General features: G+C 32.7%; 1 protein-coding gene across 12 annotated transcripts in view; it reads left to right on the top strand.

The window, feature by feature from the left end:
- Positions 1-24,297, top strand: part of LOC145293255 (vinculin-like) — a 317,004-nt gene that overhangs the window by 184,283 nt on the left and 108,424 nt on the right. For all 12 annotated transcript variants that reach the window (XM_080139845.1, XM_080139844.1, XM_080139843.1 and 9 more), the window contains exons 5-8: positions 3,301-3,469; positions 7,040-7,191; positions 11,335-11,407; positions 11,780-11,928. In XM_080139845.1, the coding sequence (XP_079995971.1) occupies positions 3,301-3,469; positions 7,040-7,191; positions 11,335-11,407; positions 11,780-11,928 (543 nt within the window). The remainder of the gene's footprint in view (positions 1-3,300; positions 3,470-7,039; positions 7,192-11,334; positions 11,408-11,779; positions 11,929-24,297) is intronic.

Here is a 24,297-nt window from a genome sequence, read left to right as displayed (position 1 = left end):
ACTAATGAAAAGCCAAAAACCAGATAAAACGTCTGTTATATCTGTGCAACTGGAAAAAAGATTTATTTAATCGTGAGTCGGTGGGATTTTGGATACTGTATATGCTCAGTACCTCAGATGGTTGTGTACTGCATACAACCTCTTGCATCAACTCCATAATATGGCTGACTATCCCAGTCACTAGGATGAGTCACTTTGATCAATGAAATTCTAACTTGACTGCATAAGAAATGAATTGATGCATGCAACTTTTGGATGATATGAACCTTTTGGATCAGATTGCATGAAGATCAGGCATCAGACAGTGTCGAGTGTTGCCTACCTCAAAGTCTGGAATATTTGCAGCAATTTAAATATTAAGATGATGATTGTTTGTGAAGGTTTAATTTGGTTGATCTTGGTTCAAACTCTTATTAGATTTTTCTTCTTGATAAGGACTTAAAATTTTCCTGTTTATTTGCCACCAGCTATATTATTCAGCGAACTTTCTATTTTTATGGCATTTTTTTTTCACAGCATTTTAATACATTGTCTGTTTAGCTCATCGTATTATTAATCGGGTTTTTAAATGTACAACTTAAAAGAATGATTCCAAGACTCATGTGAAGTAAACACTTCATGTATCATTTTCCAATTTAAATTGAAGCCAATGTTGAATAAATCTGAGTAGGAGAAATAATGTGTTCAGCAGATAAACTAGTCGTTCCACCTGCATATCTTATTAATATTACTTTCGCTCTATTTGTGATTATGATTTAACCAGAAAAGCTACAAAGAAATATGTGTAGAAATAAAATGCCACTCATATGATTATGGTGTCATAAAAAATGGAGTTTGTTTTATCATTTTTCATATTGTAAATGTATTTAAAATGATGATTTGATAAGCAGACAACATGGCTACCTTTTTATTTGACTGAAGATTAACAAAAGCAATAAAGAATTAAAAAAAAAAAAATTGAAGTATTTAGTAATTAATCTAATTATAAAATAATTAATAAAAAAGATTGTTTCTGAACTTTTTTTAGATGAGGATTGATTATTTGCATTTTTTAATTTTTTTGAACTATTGCTCTCATCTTGAGTGTTATTTTAACATTTTGGCTAATGTAACATCCGAACTTTTTCAGTATGTCTTTTACTCTAGGAATCTCTTTATCAAACTTTGAAATCTGCATAGAATTCAGACTGAAACCCTTTAATCCATGGGAGTAGCATCCTCTTGCTTCATCAGCTATGACTACTGGATAGAAGTCTTAAATAATCTGCACTTGTATTTTAAGTGTCGCCTAAAGAGTGCTATGTACAACTTAATTTTACCAAATACTTTATCCACTATGCCATGTGTCCTTGTAGATTTCGACAAGGTACACCTAAAAAAGGTCAGAGTTTACATTGACTGAAATGTTGTAAAAATAACATAAAAGTCTGAAGAATCTAAATAATAAAGATTGTTTCAAATTATCAGATTACCACAGAAAATACTTTTTTTTCTTCTTTTTTCTATAAAATTTAAACCCAAATTTTAAAGATGGATTTTTTAAAAATATATTTAAGGATGATTCTGTTAAGAACAAGAATAAAATCATTGCCTTCCATAATCTAAAGTATAGATATAAGGTATATTCGAAAAGTAACAGGACTGATGTCACAAATAATTTATTTGAAAACCAAACTACATGGTTTCCCCTTCAAAGTAATTGCATTGGTGTTTAATGTACGTTCCAATCTTCTTTCTGTCATATTAAAATGTAAAAAATTAAATTTTACAAAATTTCCTAATCCGAGAAATGATCATATGCTTAACCATTGTTGACTTTGAATTCTTGGAAATGAAATTTTTATAAATTAATTTATTTGGCTTTGACTAGGTTTGAAACTGCTATCTTCAGACAATGCTCACTTGGAACTGTAGAGATTCAATGCCTCTATCCACCTTGGCACAGTGAATAGCGGTTTCAATCCTACCCAAAGCTGGCCAGAGGATTAGTTGGCTAAAATGTGGTGAGACAACAACTACTATGGAAGGTAGTAATTACTGAAGATACAGTTAAGATTCAGCATTCCTATTCCATCGCGGTTAACTACCTGACGAAGGCCAGAGGTATACTTGGCTAAAATGTGATGAAGATGAGGATAACAGTTCACAAATAAATAAATAAATAAATATACAAATTACTCCTCTCAAAGGATTTCCATAATAAAATTATTTTTTGGTCTATTACTTTTGTTTTGTGTATTTTGTTTTTTCTCTCATATATATATATATATATATATATATATATATATATATATATATATACTGTATTAACAAAACCAAGACTTCAAAAAAAAAGAATTGATAGCAACAAAAAGTGTATTTCACTGTTAGTTACAATTGTTTCAAGACTAATTGGACAAATGTAAACATTATGGCATTTGAAAATTTATATATATATATATATATATATATATATATTACACAGTGAGAGAGATAATAAAGGAACAAACTAACTTGTGTGTTCATCAGCGTTTCATCTTTATTGCAAGACTTCTTCTGGATAAATGAAATTAAGAAAACAAAAAACACTAGCACAAATATTTTAATATATATATATATATATATATATGTATATATGTTTTTTTATGTAATGAAATGTATGACTTTTTTTGATTTAAAAAAAAAAACAAAAAAAAAACGAAAAAGTTGTTGGAAATTCAAAAGGGAGGGGAGGCATAGTGTTGTGAAAGAGTAATTTTTTTTATAATGTCATATAGCCGTTAATATATTTACAAAGATATGATGCAATTCATATTCTTTTTGGAACAAATGTCTGTCATACACACAAGGTACCTTCAATAAGTTTCCAGACTTTTCTTGTATGGACACTTTTATTGATTATACATACATGAAACTCTAGTTCCCTTCAAAGTAATCTCCTTTGGCTACAATGTACTTGTTGTACCGTTCCAACAACTTCTGGAAGGCTCCATGGAAGTTCTATTGTTTGAGCATATCAATAACTACCGTCACAGCCTCTTTGATCTCTTCAATTCTCTCTTGACAGCCTCTAGAGTTTTCCTTGAGAGGGAACAACCAAAAGTCCCATGGACCAAGGTTTGGAATATAGGGAGGGTGAGGAATTGTCTTGATGCCCATCTTGAAAGCACCTCACACGCACACAAACACACACACATATATATATATATATATACACACACACACACACACACACAAAATGTTGATTGTTAATAATTTGGACTATTCTTTTTTATTCTACAATTTTATTTACTTTTCAATTTTTTGCTTTTCTCTTTACAGAACCTCAGTCCTGTCCTGACTAAAATCATTAAGGAAGTCGACGCCCGTGAGAAAGAATTAACCCATCAAGTCCATCGTGATATGCTGATCCGATCTCTTGATCAAGTGAAAAATCTTACCCCAGTCCTTATCAGTGGTGTGAAAATCTTTATCACTGCTAAAGAAACAAGTAAGAAATTTTTTAATTTTTTTTTTTTAATTATTTATTAAAAAATATTTTATGGTTTCTTTAAGGTTATTGGCTTGGATATTTCTTACAAGATATATCTGAAATCTCATTTATTTTCTTTAACTAAAACTGCTTTACATTTCTAAAATATGTTAAGGGGTTTATGATTGGCCTAATGGATAATTTTATTGTCTGTGGAATCTGTTATCAGATCCATTGTGGTCATTTATGCACTAATATTGTTGGGAAAAAGTATGAACCCCAAAATCTTCTGAATAAAAATAACCACTTGTGTTTAATTAATCGTATCCAATGAATTTCTGTAGTAAACAAAAACCATGAAACCATTTTTTTTTTTTTAATTTATTTTAGAACATTGAAAATTATGGCCATATTTTAATATTAATACTATTAATCTTTGTACACATTGAACTCTTATCCAAAACAAGCTTTGCCAATAATAAATATTATTAGCATATAATTTTTTTTTATATAAAAAGTTGATTAATTCCTCTATTCTTTTGTGATCAATAGCTTTTTGTTACAAGCTACGTACAAAAACTGTTTCATTAGATGTTGTAATCTATTCTGGTAATATAAATAGCGGAATTCATGGAAATTCCACAGTAGTTGGAAAATTTTTAAAACAAATAAAATGAATGAAGGAATAAAATAAAACCAGTAACCTTTTTAAAGCAAAAAAGAATTGATTTAAAAAAATTTAGATTTTTTTTTTCAATGAAAATTCAACACAATTGTTTTTTTGTTTTTTTTTTCTGAATAATTTTTTGATATAAATTATAAAGGAACAGATGTTAATTCCCTTGTACATTTTTTTTAATTTTAAAAATAAAACTATAATAAAAAAAAACCTAGTCTCCTCTCAACATGACTTTTGTTTTTAAATTATAAAATAAAATAACCAATTTGAAACCGTAAACTGACAGCTGTTTTTTTTTTTTTTTTTTTTTTTTTTTTTTTTTCATTTTTGGAGAGGAAACGGTTTTAATAATTTTTAACTGATAAAGAGCAACTGTAAAGGGAGGTAATTCGGTTGTCATTAATTAATGTTTGCCATGATAGTTTTTTTTTTTTTTTTTTGTGTGACACTGAAAATACGGACAAGTAAATTAATATTTAGATAATTATCCTACCTACAGAATTATATTTGACAACTTTATTTGGCATTAAACAATGCATGGGTGGTTGATATTCTGTTAAACAAAACCAACCAAAAACCAATCATTAAATGTCACGTTTTCTTTCTCCAAAGAAATAAAAATGATTTTGTAACTACCGCAGTAAAAGCAAAAGTATTTTTCACCACCTATTGCAGAGAGACATATAAAAGCTACTCCATGTTGCAAGGTTTATCATTTTGTAACATTGTTGTTCTAACAAACCCAGTCGCAAAGAAAATGAGAACTTCGGCACAAACTTTCCAGTTGCAAGAAAGTTATTTGTTTTCTTCGTATACCACGCTGGTTACTGACTAGCATTTAACACTTGTATGTTCTCAGACGGTTGTCAATACACAGCACCAGACATAACTGGCTTATAATCGAAGGGGTGAGAAGAGCCATAATGTGCAGAGAGACCTGCTGGTCCATTTTGCAAGGTTTATAATTTGAGCAATTCCACCGATTTTATTAAGGAATAACTGAATGAGAGTCAACAATTTCAGGAATGGAAAATGAATAAATTTGCCTACAAGAGAATATTTTTTAAAACCTCTTTCATAACTAGTTTTCCTCTATTTTGAACTTTAACATAGAATCACATTCTGTGAACAATGTTACTGACAAAGGAAAAAGAATTGCTGTTTTCTGGATCAGGTGTTCTTTTGAGTAAATATAATGTGAAGATTTTCAATACTCATCACTCAGTTGTCAATATATTCACCTCATGTTCAAGTTTTTAACTATCAATGAAATAGTAGGCCAGACTAGACTCTGAAGATGTGGTAGGACAATTCCCATGTCTTCACCAGTCGTTTGCTGCTCATTTCATTATTTCTACATTATGCTACATCAGAAGTGTGATCAGTGATTGCACAATTTTTATTTCATTATAAACTCATCCTCATGCCAGCATTCCTTCTGAAGAAATTCACCATCTCTTTATACAAGAGGAGACCATCCCTAAACATAGTGACGACAAGATTGATGCAAGTGTTCATTTCTTGTAAATGTTAATTGCATGGAAGCAAAATTGTAATGAAGTTATTTTAATAGTTAAAGTAATTATCAACGCAAGCTAATTTTCTACGCTTTACAACGTTACAACTGACGGATGGTTATCATAGAGCAGACCAGGATGTTGATAAATCATGAATTAGAAAACCACAATTCAGTTAAACTTTTATTTGTTTGCTTTAGTGAAAACAGTTCTACTGTTGTAGTTCTTTGTCTATATATAAATCTACAAATTATTTATATATATATATATATATATATATATATATATATATATATATGAAATTGGTATATTTAGGCATCATTTTTTCATTCAAGCAGACATGAAATACAACAGATATTTTGCTTTATGCATCGGTTTTATTTTTTAGATTTTCCGTCTGATCTTTTTTATATCAAAATTGAAAATATTAATAAAAGTTTCATAGTCATGAGCACTTTTGATTCAACATCGAATCATCTTCAGATGGAATTCGTGGAGTTGATGAGGTGAAAGTGACTAGGATCAAAAATAGAAAGTAATAAAGTGAAAAGCAAACGACACAATAAATTGTATCAAATGATGTGAAGTTAAAAGTAAATAAGTCTATTTAAAATTTGAGTGTTAAAATAGCCCATAGGTCGATATTAGCAAGAAGAATCATAAAGAAAAATATTTCCATTGTATTTATGTCTGCTTGAATATATATATATATATATATACTAGATAATCTACCCAGTGTTGCCAAGGAATCTTTTTATTTTATTTTTGTCCCCCCACTCCTCTTTAAAAACTCTTTTTTGCTATGACGTCATATATGTCATCTGCTCTGCCATCATATGACATACGTTGAGAACAGACACAAGAATATGGCTTTATTATAATATTTATATACAGTCATCCACAAAGAGCTTGTTTTACTGTATCACAGCTAGATAGTAACTACTGCAAGGCAGGATTGAAACTCAATTGTCTAGGCAACATTCTGCACTTCTAACTGTCACGCTATTTGGCTGCTCCTAAGATTAGTATGTAAAATTACAATGGCTAAACATTGCCCAAACGCCTAAGTTCTATTTGTTTACACAACGGTCATTGCCTTATATGCTAGCAACAGTTTATTTCACTCCCCAATATGCTCAATCCATTTTGACCTATACATCTGACAAATATTTGCTTCTGACTTGCAACTTTAAGATTCTATCTTTGCACGAAGTTCTTTACACCAAAATGTAATTCGCTTTCATTTCTTTCAGAAAATACTGATTCCAACTAGGAAGAATGTTGCCATGTTTGCTTATCTTGTTTAAATTATTTCAGAATTTGTTAGGTTTGTTTTTTATTTATTTTATTTTTATTTATATGCAAATTAATTTGTTTTGTTTACCACTCCAGACACAGGTTTTGCTGAGGCCCAGAATAATCGCGATTATGTTGTGAGGAAAATGTCTGATGAGATCCATGAGATCATCCGTGTTCTGCAATTGACAACTTATGATGAAGAAGAATGGGATGCAGATGATTTGACTGTTATGAAAAAGGCACAGGTAAATAATTAAGTTACAGTTACTTTATTTGGCCGTTATGTATTACTAGTTGAAATACCCATCCAACGATGGGTCCCAAATGCAGACACACTTTTGGAATCATTAAGAAGTGCAAGAATCTCTTAAATACTTGAAAGCTGTCGAAAACATACTGTGAAAATAGACAAAACTTTAAATTATGGATTTTAACCTTTTTTCTCTTTCATGAGTTTTAAAATTAGAATTTGAGAAGCTGAAGATAATCATGGATTAAAACAAAACAAAATAATTTGAATTGGAATTTCATGGATGTTAAAAAAAAAAAATTATATACACTCCAGCAGACACACCTGACATTACCCAGAAATGAATGAGATCTCAGTGTATTATTGTTTCCAAAGGTACCTGTGGCGCAGTGGATAAATGTTGAATCTCTTCAGTTCCAGGTGAGCATTATCTGAAGATAGCGGTTTCAATCCTACCCAAAGCCGACCAGAGGATTAGTTGGCCAAAATGTGGTGAAATAACAACTATGAAATTACTGACGATGCAGTGAAGAGTCAGCATTCCTATCCCGTTGCGATTAACCACCTGATGAAGGCCAGAGGAATAGTTGGCCGAAACGTTGTGAAACAACAATTATAAAGATGAGGATAACAGTCCACAAATAAATAAAAATGCAAAGTACTCATCGTAAAGGATTCCAAAAATAATCTTTTTAGCTATGCATACCTTTTATTTTTGAAGAGATAGCTGCTTCCTGGATACCCTCTTCTGGGTGACAAAACATCTCTCCTGGTGCACTAAAGAAAGATTCAGACGTTTTCTTCAATAGGATAGATGAGAGCTTAGTTTCTTCCCTCTTTCTCATACACGTCTAACAGCACAGGCAACCTTCTTCACATTAAACCTGCCTTGTGCCATATATTGTCTTAGAGTGAAAGGAAGTAGTTAAACATGAGCTTTACATTGTCAACAGTCAAATTGATATTTTGATTCAAAACCATGGGGAACCGAGGAAGGTGGGGGGGGGAGCTTATATAGTTTGTTGAATTGTTTATGGAGAGTTCAAATTCTGTTAAATTGATTATTCAAGTATACACTAGTACCATTGAGAAAGGTATAAATCTGCAATCTCCTCCCTACTAGGATTAAAATGAAAATTTGTGTTCAATCAGCACTAAATAATCCCCAAAACTTGATTTGCTGTGAAATATACAAACCCATTTTTTAATTCAAATTAGTCCAATTTAATTGATTGTAATTTTTTTTTGCTATATAAAACTTTGAAGTACATATAAAGGGGTGTTTTTCATTCTTCATTTTAATATTTCTTTCTTCAAATCTTTTTTAAATAAGCATATCAATATCCTGAAATTCAGAATTTGGGAAATATTGTGTGTGAGAGACAGAGAGAAAGAATATTTATAACTGTGATGCATATAATAAGAATAGTCGATTCCTATAATAAGACGCCTGTTATAACCTATTATTTTCTATTTGCAATAATGGATTCTCTCAGATGCAAAGAAATTAGTAATTTAATATTTTCATCTGTTGTCGTTAAATATACCTTGGAGAAATTTAAAAAATACTAAGAGTAAAATGTCTAATATCGCTTTTGGAAAATATAGTTATGTTCACAGCAAAGATATTAACAAATTTACGACGGACAAAAAAATTATAAAATAATACTGTGTAATTTGCACTGATCCAGCTCATCTTTAATATACTTAGACATCATATCAAAGGAGATGATTTAAGTAAATATATTGTTTACTTCAGAAATTAAGTAAAAAAAATATTTTTATTACTAATGAATCCCGACTTATCAAGGCTAATAAAACTTGAAAATAAAGATTAATGAGGTGGGTAGGTTGATAGTTGAATGATGATTAATATGCCAAGAGGATTGGAAGTCTCCACACACCATCTGTTAAAAATGACTCAGCAATTGTTTCCCTTTGTCAGAAATATTGCTTATTGAATATGAGGACTAGAGGACAAATTGGAGGAAGTGATAATTATACAGGTTTAGCCTTCATTGTGTCTAGGAGAGATAACCACAAAATCGTTTTGATGATTTCTTTGAATAGAGAGAGATGGAGGTGCAACAACATTTAATGAAGAAAACTTAAATGTTGACTAACAACTTGTTTTGCTTGTTTTGTTTTCGGGTTATTAGATCTTGAATTTATTTTGGTGAAAGCTGTTATACTTCAAATCCTAATTTTTTTTTTTTTTTCACCTCAAACAAGGCACAGTGTCACTTTGACATAAGGAGCTACTATTTGGTACCAAATTTGCAGGGATACTATGTAGGGAGTTGAGCAACAAGATATCTGTTCACATTACACTTGGACTTATGCATGTCAGTACCGTTAGGGAAGCAGGGATCTGGGGGAGGGAATTCCAAAGTCTAGCAGTTTGTGGGAATAAACTATTTGAGTAAAAGGCTTTCCAGCATCTAGGGATCTCCACAGTGTAGAGTAGGATTTTGCTGTTTGTTGGGTTAGTCAGGAATATTTACATCGAGGGAGTACTAGTGCTTGGAGTTTGTTGGAGCACATTCTGTTAAAATACTTGTAAAACAGTTACAAGAATGTAATATTTTGGCGATGGGGACAGAGGTTGGAGTTCGGTTTATAGTGTGGGACCTGTTAGCTTGGCGACTTTTTTTAATCCTGTGTAGGATTAAGAGACTAGTGGCAGCTGCAATAGCTCGGATGTGACAACAGTACTTCATGCATGAGCAGATGGTGGATTTGTAGAGGTACAGGATACTCTCGGGTGTGAGTAACTTTTTAGTATGTTAGAGAGAGAGAGAGAGAGCCAACCTTCTTGGCAGCAGCTTTGGCAATGCCCTCGATGGAATTGTTCCAATTCATGTTACCTGTCAATGTTAGCTGTTAAGTTTAAACAAAGAGCTTTCAGGTACAGTATCATTAGCTATGGCTATCAGCGGTTGAGAAGGTTTCTTGTAATTATTAAAGGAAAGAAGCTTAGTATTGGCATCATTGACTGTTACCATCCATTTATGTTCCCATTCCACTTCAGATTTGAGATCTTTCAGGTTTCATCCATTTTCTTAGATATTTGTTCATTTGTTTTCCCCTCATGTCTGTCTGTCTGTGGTGTCATCAGCAAATCTACCCATCTCAGAGATAATTTTATCAGGAAGGTCATTTATGAATATGAGCGATAATAAAGATCCAAGGATCAACCCTTGCAGCAAATCCACATTTATATCATGACTTGGCATACAGCCATCAAAGAAGCTGGATTTTTCTCTTATTTAAAAAGGATTTGATTATGTTAAGTATTCATCCATATGATTTCATTTTCACGAGAAAACCATCGTGCTACACCCTGTCAAAGACCGTAAATATATTTAGGGCTATTGCCCTAACCTCCACTGCATTATCCAGTGCATGGTATATATGGTCAGAGATTACAGTAAGGATATCTGCAGAACAGGCTTGCCTAAATCCATACTGTCCGTCAGGTTTATTTATGAGATGATGGACTATTGCTTGATTAAGGACTCAAAGATTTTGGTAAGAAGACTGAGACTAATGGGGCAATAGTTTAGTGAATCAGTTCTTTCGCCAGAATTTTTGAAAACTGGTACCACAAAAGGAATTTTCCAGCAGTCAGGAAAGCAAGATAGTATTAAAGCTGGGATGAGATCGGGTCCACATGCCTTTTGAGGTGTCTAACAACTTGTTTTATTTTGCTTTTATTTTGTTTATTTTTAAATAAATAAATTTTGCAAAATTTTTAACAAACAATAATTCTTTGCCTTTTCCACCATAACTTCCAGTTTTTTTTTCCTTATTTTTCTCTTTGCTTTTTCTTAAACTTTTATAATGAAACAGGTGTAGAATATACTTTCAAGAAGTTATTTGGATTTAAATTCTGTTATTTATCCACTGTTACCGATTAGCAGAGAAAACGTTGAATTCATTGAAGCATATTTTGATTAATTTTCACATTGCAGCATTTTTCTGTTTAACATTTCTTATGTTAGCAACCTAAGTACTTGATTGTGTGCGTGTTTGTCTTCTTGGGTGTTTTTTGCTTACATGAATTATTTCCCTTTGTTTTAGCACAAACTTTTTTGTTTCTTCTATTTTCATTCATTTTTCTTTTTTTTTCACTTAGTGTGCAATTGAAGGAAAACTTCAACAAGCTTCTGATTGGCTGCAGGATCCTGCCGCTCTGGTTGGTAGTGCAGGTAAGAATTTTAGAATTGAAACAGTAAATTTAAAAAATTGATTAGTCATTTACTTTATCATCAGTTAACTTATCTTTTTTGTTTGTTTCTTTCTTTCATTTTTCTTGATTTTTCTTTATTTTTCGTTTCACCTTCATTTTTGTTTCATTCTTTTTTCATGTCTTATTTTCTGCCTTTTAACCCGTTCTACCGCCCCCCCAAATGAATAAAACAAAACTTTTATATAAAATAACACAACAATGGTTGACATGCTATAAAATCCAAGTAAGTACCTTTCTACCCAAACCTTCTATCCTTTTTTTTTTTTTAATTCTTACTTTGTCAAAGATAAATAGATTTCATTTACTTTTTTTAAAAATTTTATTTCCATAGGTGATAAAGCATTGCACCAGATTTTGGAAGATGCTCGTAAGATTGCAGAACGTTGCAGCAACCCAAGTGAGAGAGATGCCATCCTCAAAACTGTTGGTGATATTGAATCCATGACCAATACTCTTGCTGAACTCAGACAACAAGGAAAAGTAAGAAAAAAGAATCAACCTTTTTTTTTTTTTTTTTTTTTTCATTTAACCCCATAATATAGTCGTTCATATGTGAAACATTTTGTTGCAATAATAAAATAATAAAGTTTTCATCTTAAAATAGACTTCAAATATAAATAGAAGATGATGGATCTAATGTTGAATTTAAACATGAGAGGAATGGCTCTTGCATTGAATATAACTTGGAGTATAATGGTTTATTTGTGAAATGTACAATAGAGCAATGATGCTTCTTGTCTTGAATACATCTTACAAATTGTTTGGCATTAAATGTAATCTGGGAATCTACAAAAGTCCCATATTGATATATCTTTACACCTGATGAATATGGTGTAGAATATATCCCAGTCCTTGACAGTATTTGCATTGAATGTACCTATTTACTATGCCTCCCCACGGGACAGAGTTAGACACCAGGGTCGTTTTTTAACGTGGAGAAAAGTTACAAAAATAAAATATTGTCTCAGTCGTGAAGGACTGCTCCTTCATCAAAGGAGAACAAGAAATGGAAGTGCAGCATCTGAAGAACAGATCCTACACTTTAATATTGGCATTGAATGTAGCCTGCATATTTAATGGTTCTGACACTGTAAATAATTTTGCCTGTTTAAAATAATTTTTTCATTATATTTTTTTTTGTTGTTGCTTTATTAAAAGAAAATTTGTCAGTTTCCCCATCCGTTCTTTGCTTCCCTTTCTCTTTTTCTCACATGATGGCTTCACTGTTCCATCTTGTCCTCTTCTTCCTCTCTTGTTGTTTTTTTCTTAAGTATTTCATCAGTTAAATTCTATTTCAGTCACATAGATTATTTGAGTGAAATCTTTGTAGTTTTATTCTTTTTTGTCCCTCTCTCTCTCATCTTTCCTTTTATATGTATTTATTAGTGATGGGACTATTCCAATATTTTTCCCTTGATTCTGATACAGTTACTGATTCCAATTCTTATAAATCTCTAAATATTTAACTATAGAGTTATCCCCCCCCACCCAATTACTGTAAAAACACATGCTAAATGTGCAGATATTTTCTTAAACGTAAAAATGTACTTATGGGGGATGATCTATAGATTTTAGTTTTATCATTCTGAGCAGCAGTGGGAGAATTTGTTTTAAACAAAATTAAAAAAAAAAATAAAATAAAAAAAAAATTAAAAAAAAAAGCAACAATTAAAGGCTGGTGCTACCAGATCAGGCTGTCTATTGGCTTCCTGAGACGAAATGCACCTACATTGATTTTTTTTGTTTTTGTTTTCTATTCTCTTTTGTAAAACTTAATTATGTTTTACAAAAACAACCCCCTTCCTCTCTCTCCTTTCCTTTTCCTTCCCTACTTCCCCCCCCTTTTTTTTTTGCCCTGTTGGTAGGGCACTAGAATAAGCCGATTGCCCCCCTGCAGAGGGTAAAAATCCCGCAATGGGGCAACCAGTTAGTCGTTGGTTGCTACCTGTAATGCCTTAGGGCGTGATCCTGGTGATTAAGCTAACCTAGACCTGGGTGCATAAAAGTCTAGACACTGCAACACATTACTTCGGCCCTTACTTCAGCTAGATGGGCGGTCGGAGAGGCCCGATCCAACCAATCGGCCAGTCACGCCAAGCCCTAGCACTTACACCCAAAGTACCAACTACCACAACAAAGAACGAAACTTAAAGGTACTCCCATCTTTTTTTTTTATTTTTCTTCCCCCACTACAAAAAATAGACAAACCAAGTAAGTGCTAGAAGGTGGTGGCAAGAGTCAATCAATTGAACAAACTCCATCTGAACAAATGTATTTTTGAGGACATATTGAACAGAAAATATTGTGCTTGAGAACTCCTTACCAAAAGAGTATATCCTCCACGTAGCCCCGGCATGGTCAAGGCGAATGGGTTTCCCCCTTACTATGCCCCAATTTTGGACTCCGAGGTGGGTAGGGAGTGTGGTTGATGAAAAATAAATCCCAAAATCCATGGCTGATAAAAACAAATGCATCCCCCTCAAAACCCTTAAAAGAAACCATTCCTCTGACTCTAACCTCTCAAGTTCAGATGAAGAACAAAAACTCAAAACTAGAAAAACCGTTCCAACTATAGACAAAGGAAACTTCCCACAATTCTTAGTTATTGAATTAATCGAAAATAAAAAAAATTGGAAATTTATCACCTTTTCTAATAGAAAAGACATTATCCACAAAAAGTAAACCAAAAATGATCAAAAAAAACAAAAAATGGAAATCTACTAGTTTAGATAACCAATCTTAGAGATGCTCAATCTATACTCAAAATGAAGAACTTCCATGAGTACAAGTGCGAAGTCTTTCCCCATAAAACACTAAACACTTCGAAAGGAGTAGTTCGAAGTTATGAACTATTGCTAGTAACTGAAGACGAAATAAAAACCGAATTAGAAAAACAAGGAGTAATCAACCACATCCGCATAAACATAAAAAGAAACAATAAAATAATAACCACCACCATATACATATTGACGTTTAACAAACCAACAATACCTAAAGAAATAAAAATTGGCTACTTAAATGTGAAAGTAGACCAATATATCCCAGCTCCATTAAGATGTTTCCATTGCCAAAAATATGGACATCATAAAGAAGCCTCTAAAGGAATAAAAATATGCGGAAAATGCGGCAACAAAGAGCCTGACCACACCGAAGAAAAATGCATAAATGAGGTAAAATGCGCTAACTGCAAAGATCACCCGGTCTTCTCTAAAATATGCAAAACATATAAAAAAGAAAGAAATTATAGAAGTAAAGTACAAAAAAAACACAACCTTTCCAGAAAAATAGTTGAGACATACATGAAAGACAACACATATGCTGAGACAACAAAAAAGACAACTAAAATAAAAAAAAGAAACCAAACACAAGTAATCAAGAGGGGAAAAAATGAACAAGAAGCCAAAACAGCAACAACTCCAGCAAGATCCAGATCGACGTCCAGATCCGAACAAAAAAAAAGAAAAAAACCCAGCAAAACACTTCACCAAAGACACAAACTCTGACAAAAGATAAACCCTCTACTTCTAAAGAGATGGAAATAGAGGAAAACTAAACAACCTCATGGATAGAAATAAAACACAACAAATTATCCAATGGAATTGTCATGGAATAAGATCTAACTATAATGAACTTCTTATACTTATCTCACTCTTCAACCCAGCCATTGTCTGTTTACAAGAAACCTTCTTACAAAACAATAACCATTTCAAAACACCAAACTATGAACAATACAACTGTTTCTATAACACAGGCCTTCATGCTAACGGAGGCACCTCAATTCTTGTAAGGAATAACATACCTCAAAGCAATTTCTCTGTCAAAACAAATCTCCAAGCAATTACAACTCAAGTCACATTACACAAAACAATCACAATCTGATCAATATACCACCCTCCTCATGAACTAATAAATGAAAATGAACTAGAAAATTTAATAAAACAACTACCTTCCCCATTCATTCTTCTAGGAGACTTTAACTGCCACAGTATGTTATGGGGGATGCGAAGTCACAAACTCAAAAGGAAACAAAATTGAACAATTAACAAAAATAACTTATGCCTTCTCAATCAAAAAAATCCCACATACTTAAATTCAACAAACGGATCAACTAGTGCCATTGATCTTACCATGTGTGATCCATCAAGCTTCTTGGATTATACATGGAGCACTTACAAAGAACCCTGTGGAAGTGATCACTTCCCTATTATAATCAATTACAGTAACTCCATCCAAAACCACATACCCAGGTGGAACACAAACAAAGCCAACTGGGCCGAATTTAAAGAACTTTGTTCACTAAAACTAACAGAACATCAAATCTAAAAAGTAGGAGAATTCACGGAAGTACTCATAACAATAGCCAAAAAATGCATACCCAAAAATTCTCCTCCTGGAAAAAAAAAGCAACCATGATTCAATCCAGAATGTAAAAGGCCATTAGACAGAGAAAGGCAGCCTTAAGAAAATTTAAAAAAAACCCACAACAAACAACTTAATAGAATACAAACACTAAAGAGCTAAAACTCAAAAAACAATTAAAGAATTCAAAAGATCCTGCTGGCAACAAATTGTCAACAAAATCAACATCACCACTAAACCCAAAACCGTCTGGGAAATGATTAGGAAAATAACTGGAAAATATAATCCGAATCCAATCAAACACCTTTTCACAAATAAACAGAAAATAACTGATAAAAAAGATATTGCTAACACACTAGCTAAAACCTTTGCCGAAAATTCATCATCAAAACACTACAATAGACAATTTCAAATAATTAAGAAACATGAAGAAAAGTACAAAATAAACTTTAACTCTAAAAACCAAGAGCCTTACAATGAAATCTTCTCACTCTATGAACTAGAAACCGCCATAGAAAAATCCCATAACTCAGCTGTAAGACGAGATGAAGTGCACTACAGCTTCTTTAAAGAAATTCCGCCCAAATCATTAAAACTCATTCTCAAAATTTATAAAATATGGGAAACAAAAGATTTCCCAACTTCATGGAAAAATGCAACAATAATACCGATACCCAAATTGGGAAAAGATACATCAAACCCAGAATACTACAGACCAATAGCTCTCACAAGCTGCCTATGCAAAACGTTCGAAAGAATGATTAACTACCGTCTTATATGGTATCTAGATGACAACAAAATAATTTCTAAAATCCAGTGTGGATACCAAAAAAAAATCGAGGATGTATAGACCACATCACTAACCGCGAAAATTACATCAGAGAAGCTTTTATCAATAAGGAACACGTAAAATCTGTTTTTTTCGATCTTGAGAAAGCATATAAAACTACCTGGAAACATTGGGACTAAGAGGCAGATTACCTGAATTCATAAAAAACTTCTTAACAGGCAGATCTTTCCAAGTTCGCATAGACTGACTTTATCAGACCCACAAAATCAAGGAGGAGTGCCTCAAGGCAGCATATTATCAACAACTATCTTTAACATAAAAATCAATAACATTATAAAAGAACTCCTGATATACATAGCTCCTTATATGTAGATGACTGCTCAATCAGCTACAGATCTAAATACACTCACACTATTGAAAGAAAACTACAACATAACATAAATAAATTTAATAAATGGGCAACTAAAAATGGTTTCAAATTCTCCAAAACTAAAACAAAATACATCCATTTCTGTAACCAACGCAAACTCCACCCTGACCCAACTTTACAGATTGAAGGCGAAAAAATTCCATTCATACACGAACACAAGCACCTGGGAATCATTTTTGACAAAAAACTAAATTTCATTCCACACATCAATCACATCAAAACCAAATGTAATAAAGCATTACAACTCCTACGAGTCATTGCCCATACAGATTGGGGAGCTGACAAGAACACACTACTCAAACTATATAGAGCATTAATTAGACCAAAAATAGATTATGGTAGCTTCATATATCAATCCACAAGAAAGTCATATCTAAAAACCCTCAACACAATATGCCACTCCGGACTAAGACTAACACTAGGAGCATTTCCAACCTCCCCTATAGAAAGCCTGTATGCAGAAGCACATGAAACTCCTCCAATGCTCAGAAATCAAAACCTTGGTCTAAAATACTACACAAAACTTACAGCCAACCCCACAAACCCAGCACACAATAGCACTTTAAATCCAAACCGTAAACACCTTTTCGACCAAAAAGAAAATACAATCAAAACCTTTGGACTTAGAATAAAATCGATTTCCAAAGAAGCAAATCTACCCATAACTAAAATTCACAAAACTGTCCTACTTAAAACCTCTCCCTGGAAAATCTTATCCCCTAACATCGACCTAAGTTTAAGTAAATATGAAAAGAAACATACTCATCCAATAACTTATCATGATGATCTCGATAAAATCAAAGAAAAGTATTCAGACCACACACATCTATACAGATGGGTCTAAACAAAATAACGCAACAGCCAGTGTAGCAATACTCAATAAATCAATAAAAAAAACAGTCAAACCTCCCAAAAGAAATCTCAAACTTCAGTGCTGAAATACATGGCCTAATCCTAGCTCTCAAACTCGCCTCCAATAACAAAAAAACAAATTTATAATCCTTTCAGAATCTCAATCTACTCTAAAAGCGATTAAAAATAAATGAATAAATAAATAAAAAGATGGACAACCCCCTAATCGCAAAAGTACTCCAAAAATGAACTGAATTAAACAGTAAAAAAGAAATCATTTTCTGCTGGATACCGAGCCATTCCAGTATTAAAGGTAATGAATTAGCAGATTCAGCAGCAAGAAACGCCTTAAATCTCCCAATCAATGCAAATTTTAAAATTCCATACATCGATCTAAAAAGACGTATCAACGCATATACAACAGAGAAATGGCAAACCTACTGGAATGAACACCCTAACAATAAACTTCACGAAAATCATGCCAAAAATCAAAAAACAAGAACAAAATACGAAACTAAACAGAAAAGAAGTCAAACTAACAAAAATAAAAATAAGCCATACCTACTTAACCCACTCATATCTCCTAAAAAAAGAAAGCCAACTCATCTGTGTACCTTGTCAAATACCACTCACAATCAACCACATTAATTGAATGTACTGATTTTGTAACAGTAAGAAATCGATTCTACAAAGAAAACAATATTAAAGAGTTATTTGATAAAAACAATCCCCATACCATACTCTCATATCTTAAAAAAATTGGTCTTTATAAAAAAATTTAAAAAGAACCCTTTATACAACGGTCCTGGATATGACCTAAAACTATATCTGATGGTGAGGCCCCAGCTTGCGGGCCTTGGGGAGTGTGGAGCCACCCTTTAATTGTCATTGCTCCTAGGTCCACTCTGACCTGAAGTGTAGTACCTGTTAGGGTCCCAAATATGGGTTAAATAAAATCCGACTTAAAAAACAAATATACTCCATAAAAAAAAATTGTTCCTAAAAATCACTAGATTCGGCATTAAATAACCTGAAAAAGGTTGATATGCCGTAAAACAACCAACCAATAATTAAAGGGGTCATTTTTGGCATCGGAAAATAAGCACAAATTTTTCTTATACTGATTTCGATACCTTAAAAAGTTCTAATTTTTCTGATTTTCAATTAATCATCCCAACACTAGTATTTATGTATCATGTTACAACATGCACATATACATCATATGGTGATTGCCAACAGAAGAATGCTATCCTATAAGATTGCAGTGTCTAGTCACTCAAATTGCTTTACTTGTCATAAGTCTTGCTGCAAATATGACATATCACCACTGGTTATGCTTATACATACATATGTTCCTTTTTTTACTTGGGAGTCACCACTTATCAAGGCCCGAAGGTCACTCGAGCATGATGGTTAATGAATGTAAGGTGGTAGTTTAGTAATCGTTAATGGTGTAACTTGGGTAGAATTTGATTATTTATGGGGACGGCTCAACAAGAACTTGATACATTTGATTTGAAGGCTACCATGTTGTATTCAACTAGGAATCAGACCAGCAGAATAGTGTTCTACAGGTGGGTAGTTCTGGGAAAGTAACTTTGTTCATGGAATCTGCATTTAGATTTAGGCACAGTTAGAGAGTGGGGAAAAGCATATAGTGGTTGTAGCTAGTCAGGTGTTTTTTTTTTTGTTTGTGAAAGTTTGGCAAAGGGGAACGATAGATTGGAGTTCAGTCAAGCACTTGCGATGAAAATAATGACAGAGCAGACAAGCTCACAATGTTTCTTCTGTGGGAAAGAGGTTGCAGAGAAGAGAAAAGAGCATCACCTACTAGGTTTCAAAGTCGATTTTGAACTCTATCAAAGCAGGATAGGGTGCGTTGAGCAGCTCCTGGCCAGATGTCGCAACAGTACTCCTTTTTAGTGCATATATTATACAGATAGAGGATTGTATCAGCAGTGAGATACCTACTGGAGTGATAGTGTTCAAACTATTCTTCCGGTGATCTTTGCAACAGATTTGATGGTTATGTTCCATTTCAGATCAGAAATGAAGGTCAATCCCAGAAGCTTCCCGAAGATGAGAGCCATTCATTTCAGTTGGGGTGTGATGTGGGTCAGAGCAATTACAGTGAAAGGACAAGCTTGTTTTTCGATGCATTAAAATTAACCAGCCACCTTTTTCCCCGTTGCACCACATTCTCAAGATCAGAAGAGAGAATCAAAACGATTTTGATCATTGCTGGCTTTTGAAGTATTACCATAGATTGTGGTGTCATCTGCATAAATGTCTACGAATGATCTAAGAATGTGATTTGAGAGATCATTGATGATCAGGAAGAGAGTTGGGCCCAGGATTGAACCCTGAAAGACGCCAGTGTTAATACTATGAGTTTGATTTCTACCCATCAACATTGCAATCCTAGGTCTGCTCTATTATTATTTTCATGGGAAGAGCTCGACTGAGCTCCAATCTATGGTTCCCCTTTTCCAAAGTTTCACAAAAAAAAAACACTCAACCAGCTACAACCACTATATACAATTTCCCTCACTCTCCAACTGCGCCTAAATCTAAATGCCGATTCCATGAACAAAGCTATTTTCCCAGAACTGCCTGCCTGTAGGGCACTGTTCTGTTGACCTAATTCCCGGTTGAAACAACATAGTAGCCTTCAAATCCAATGTAAACAAATTCTTGTTGAGATTTCCAAATAAAAAATCAAATTCTACCCAATTTACACCATTAACGATTACTACATTAGCATCTTACATTCATTAACCCTTATCCTCGAGTGGCCATCAGGTCTTGACAAGTGTTAACTCCTAAGTAAAAATAAAATTAAAAAACAAAAACCTCATGATTTTCAAATCATGAAAGTAAATATAAGAAATATATAATTCGTGCATTAATTATAACATAGGGGAAATAGTTAAATTGCTTGTGTTATGACATTTGTTTTGTTCCTAACCTTGACACACCCTCATTTGTGTTTCCTTTATTCTCTTTTTGTATGAAATTGGTATCTTCAATGTTTGCCTTTTTACCAAACAAAGGCTGGCTTTGTTTTTCAATCTTTTTTTGCTGTTAAAAAGGAATTGTTGGCATATATGCCTAGATAGTATTCAGTCTTGATTGAAACATAAAAATAACCCCCTCCCCTCTAAAAAAAAAAAAAAAAAAAAAAACATCTTTGTATGGATATCTTTTTAGTTGACTTTGGTACTGCTTTTTATAAATCCCCAATAGTTGGTACCAGATAGTAGCCATTCACTTTTCTCTCAGTTTTTGAAAGTTGGTCATGCTTAAGATTTTAACCGTTTCTAGATGGACTGGACAGATTTGGACAGCTGTATTATGTAATTGAATCTGATAATGTCACTTAGTGATAGATTCGATATTATGAACTCATCAAAGAAGCAATTGCTTTGCTAATTGGTGACCCCCCCCTTTTTTTAAACATAAATCAGCTGTTATTTCTCTTATTCGATTAAAATTCACTTTTTTTTTCCCACATTTGTTTCTCATATGTATTTTTGTTTGTAGTATAAGTAAGTGATAGTTGTCTGCTTTCTTTAAAACTAAGTTTGATTTTATAAGGATTGGGGTAAGTTATAAGTTATACGTTGCTTAGATTTCAAATATTTCCTTAGGAACAAATGTAGCAATTTTGAGGGGAAAGGTAGTAAGTTGTGATGTAAATAAAAACTTGATCAAGCAATCGCAAGCATTGCCTTGATTTCCATCAAAAAGCAGAATCATCAGAAAACGAAAATGCTTTTGTTAAAATACTGGGAGGAAAACCCAACTAAAATAAGCAAATTCTCTAAACTGTCATTGAATTGAAATAAACACAATAATGTTTCACATGCACGCATACATTTCAAAGAAACTTTCTCACTAACACTGATTTGAAGAGCATTAGGATCAGAAGCAGGAATGGGTTATTATGCCTGTTTATATTGAACCCCAAACGATTCATTTACATAACTAGCTATGACATATTTTGCTGCCTTGGATGTCTGTATACTGTTGATTATGTAAAACTAATTATTAGGTTGGTGCAAAAATAATGTCTTGTGTGTGTGTATATATATACATATAGTTGAATTTCAAAAAACATTGCTGCACCAACCTAATATTTGTAACCCAACATGGCTCGCCTTGCTGTCCTAGATGTTTGGAATAGTGATTGGCTCTTTTCCATCACAGAAACAGAATACAAGTCGTTGACATTTTGACCACGCTGTTTAAATCTACTCCAGGTCGAAAAATTCACAAGGATTTCATCTATTTTTTTTTTTTTTCCTCATTTGCCATTCATATCCCAGACTCTGCCATCTGAACAACGTAAAATCAACAAAAGTGTCATAGGATAGCATAGATGGAGCCTCTCCAATATGATAACCTCAGTTAAATATTTTTGTGGGTCAACAAAAAATATTTAATCTATATACCTTAAAGTTTTTTTTTTCTTCTTGCTTTGACATTTATATTAAAAGCCTACTTTTTCTATCTCAAAAATATTAAAACAAACTTAATTTACTCGGTCATGGATATGCAAGCAGCTTCATGAAGGTTAACTAATTTGCATATTCCTTTGAAAAACTAGTGTTCATGAATTATTCATGGAAAATTATTGAAGGCTCCTCGTAGATTTTAATATTGTTACTGTGCAAAAATGCACCAATTAATCCTATCAACTATAAAGAGGTTTCAATCAAGCCATTAAAATTTGTTCCTCCAGTCGACAGCATCTAGTGATGTCCATGTGAGCTTGTTAATGTGTATCTAATGAGATACAGTGCTGTCAAATTGGTGCATATAGCCACTCCCAAACTGCAAACAGTAACGCTTGGGTCGCATTGAAATTCTTTAAGAGGAAACTTATCGGGATAATGCAAAGCTCAACAAATGAGGTAGAGCTTATATAGAAGATGAATATTAAAAGAAAAAGAATATGAAAATATATACTAATGCATATACATTTAATCGTTGATTCAATATGGATGTTATACCAATAACGGGTATAGGATAGATAAACTTTTTATACCTAGGTATTTCGAAGCCTAATGAAGAGGAGAGAAGGTGCTAGGCAACATATTAGAGATGCGATGTCTAGCGATAACTACGTTAGGAGCAAAATAATGGGGTGTGAGAAGAAAAGGATAATACATTGAAAATGTAAAGAGAAGGAGATAGAACTACAGTAATTAATGCAATAGGAAAAAAATTGTAGATATCACATTGTGGATGTAATCCCCCTATGAATCAATGATTAAATTTTTATGCATTAGTATATATTTTTATATTGTTCTTTTATTCATTATCTTATATATATATATATATATATATATATATATATATATATATATATATATGAGGAGTGAACTAACAAACTGCCACTAGCATAAACAGCAATGTTTGTGTAAACAAATAGTTTAGGTGTTTGGGCAATGTTTAAACATAATTTCGCATACCCATCTCAGCAGCAGCCAAATAGCGTAATGGTGAAAAGCATTGACTGTCGCCTTGATGGTCGGGTTTCAATCCTGGCTTGAGGTAGCTTGCTTGTCTAGCTGCACTGATGAGCTGTGATACAGTGAAACAGTACTGCATGTGGATGACTATCTACTATTATATAAAAGTCACGTGTGTGTGAATTTCTTCCTTAGTTCTGAAGCAGCTGAGCCTATCTTTTTCAAATTTCACACAAAGGTAATTTATATGTCTGGCAGTGTTCTTAGATATGTTTTGCACAGAAATACATCCGATAAGTATCAAAAATCGAAAAAGTCCAATCTTAAAAATAATCTTTCTTCTCTTACAAGTAAGAATTTTTACAAAGGAATATCTTGCATTACACCGGCCGGTGTAACATAAAACATTCCCCTGTAAAAATTCTTTTCTATAAAAGAAAAGACTATGTTTAAGATCGTCAAACCCAAATGTCAGCTGATGTGATGTTGTAAACAAACACAGACGAAATTTGATGAACGACATTATGATTATTATTTTTTAATTTTGTTTTGCGAATTAGTCCTTTGGGCAAATTATTTGTTGTAATATATAATAATCAATAGAGGATTGATTCTATAATACATTTGCAATCTGCATAAATTAAAATATCATGTTTGAGCGTATTGTATGACCGGGTAACGTGAGGCAACCAGCTAGTATATATATATATATATATATATATATATATATATATATATATATACACACACATTATTTATGTTTTTGTTCGCAATACTTTTTGAATGAATTCAATTATTTATATGTAAGTGCATTTTTACCTGAATGTGAGTTGGGAATAATTTTTCCTTTTACTAATTGGGCACCCCCAAATAGGGAGTGGCATATATATTGTTTTTAAAATATGATTATCCACTGACATGTGTTTCGTCATCTACGACTC

The sequence above is a fragment of the Euprymna scolopes genome, chromosome 14 (genome assembly GCF_053919585.1).
Source record: "Euprymna scolopes isolate OS-2025 chromosome 14, ASM5391958v1, whole genome shotgun sequence".
Lineage (NCBI taxonomy): Eukaryota > Metazoa > Mollusca > Cephalopoda > Sepiida > Sepiolidae > Euprymna > Euprymna scolopes.
The sequence above is the reverse complement of the archived record's forward strand: the minus strand, read 5'-3'. Positions and strand labels throughout refer to the sequence as shown.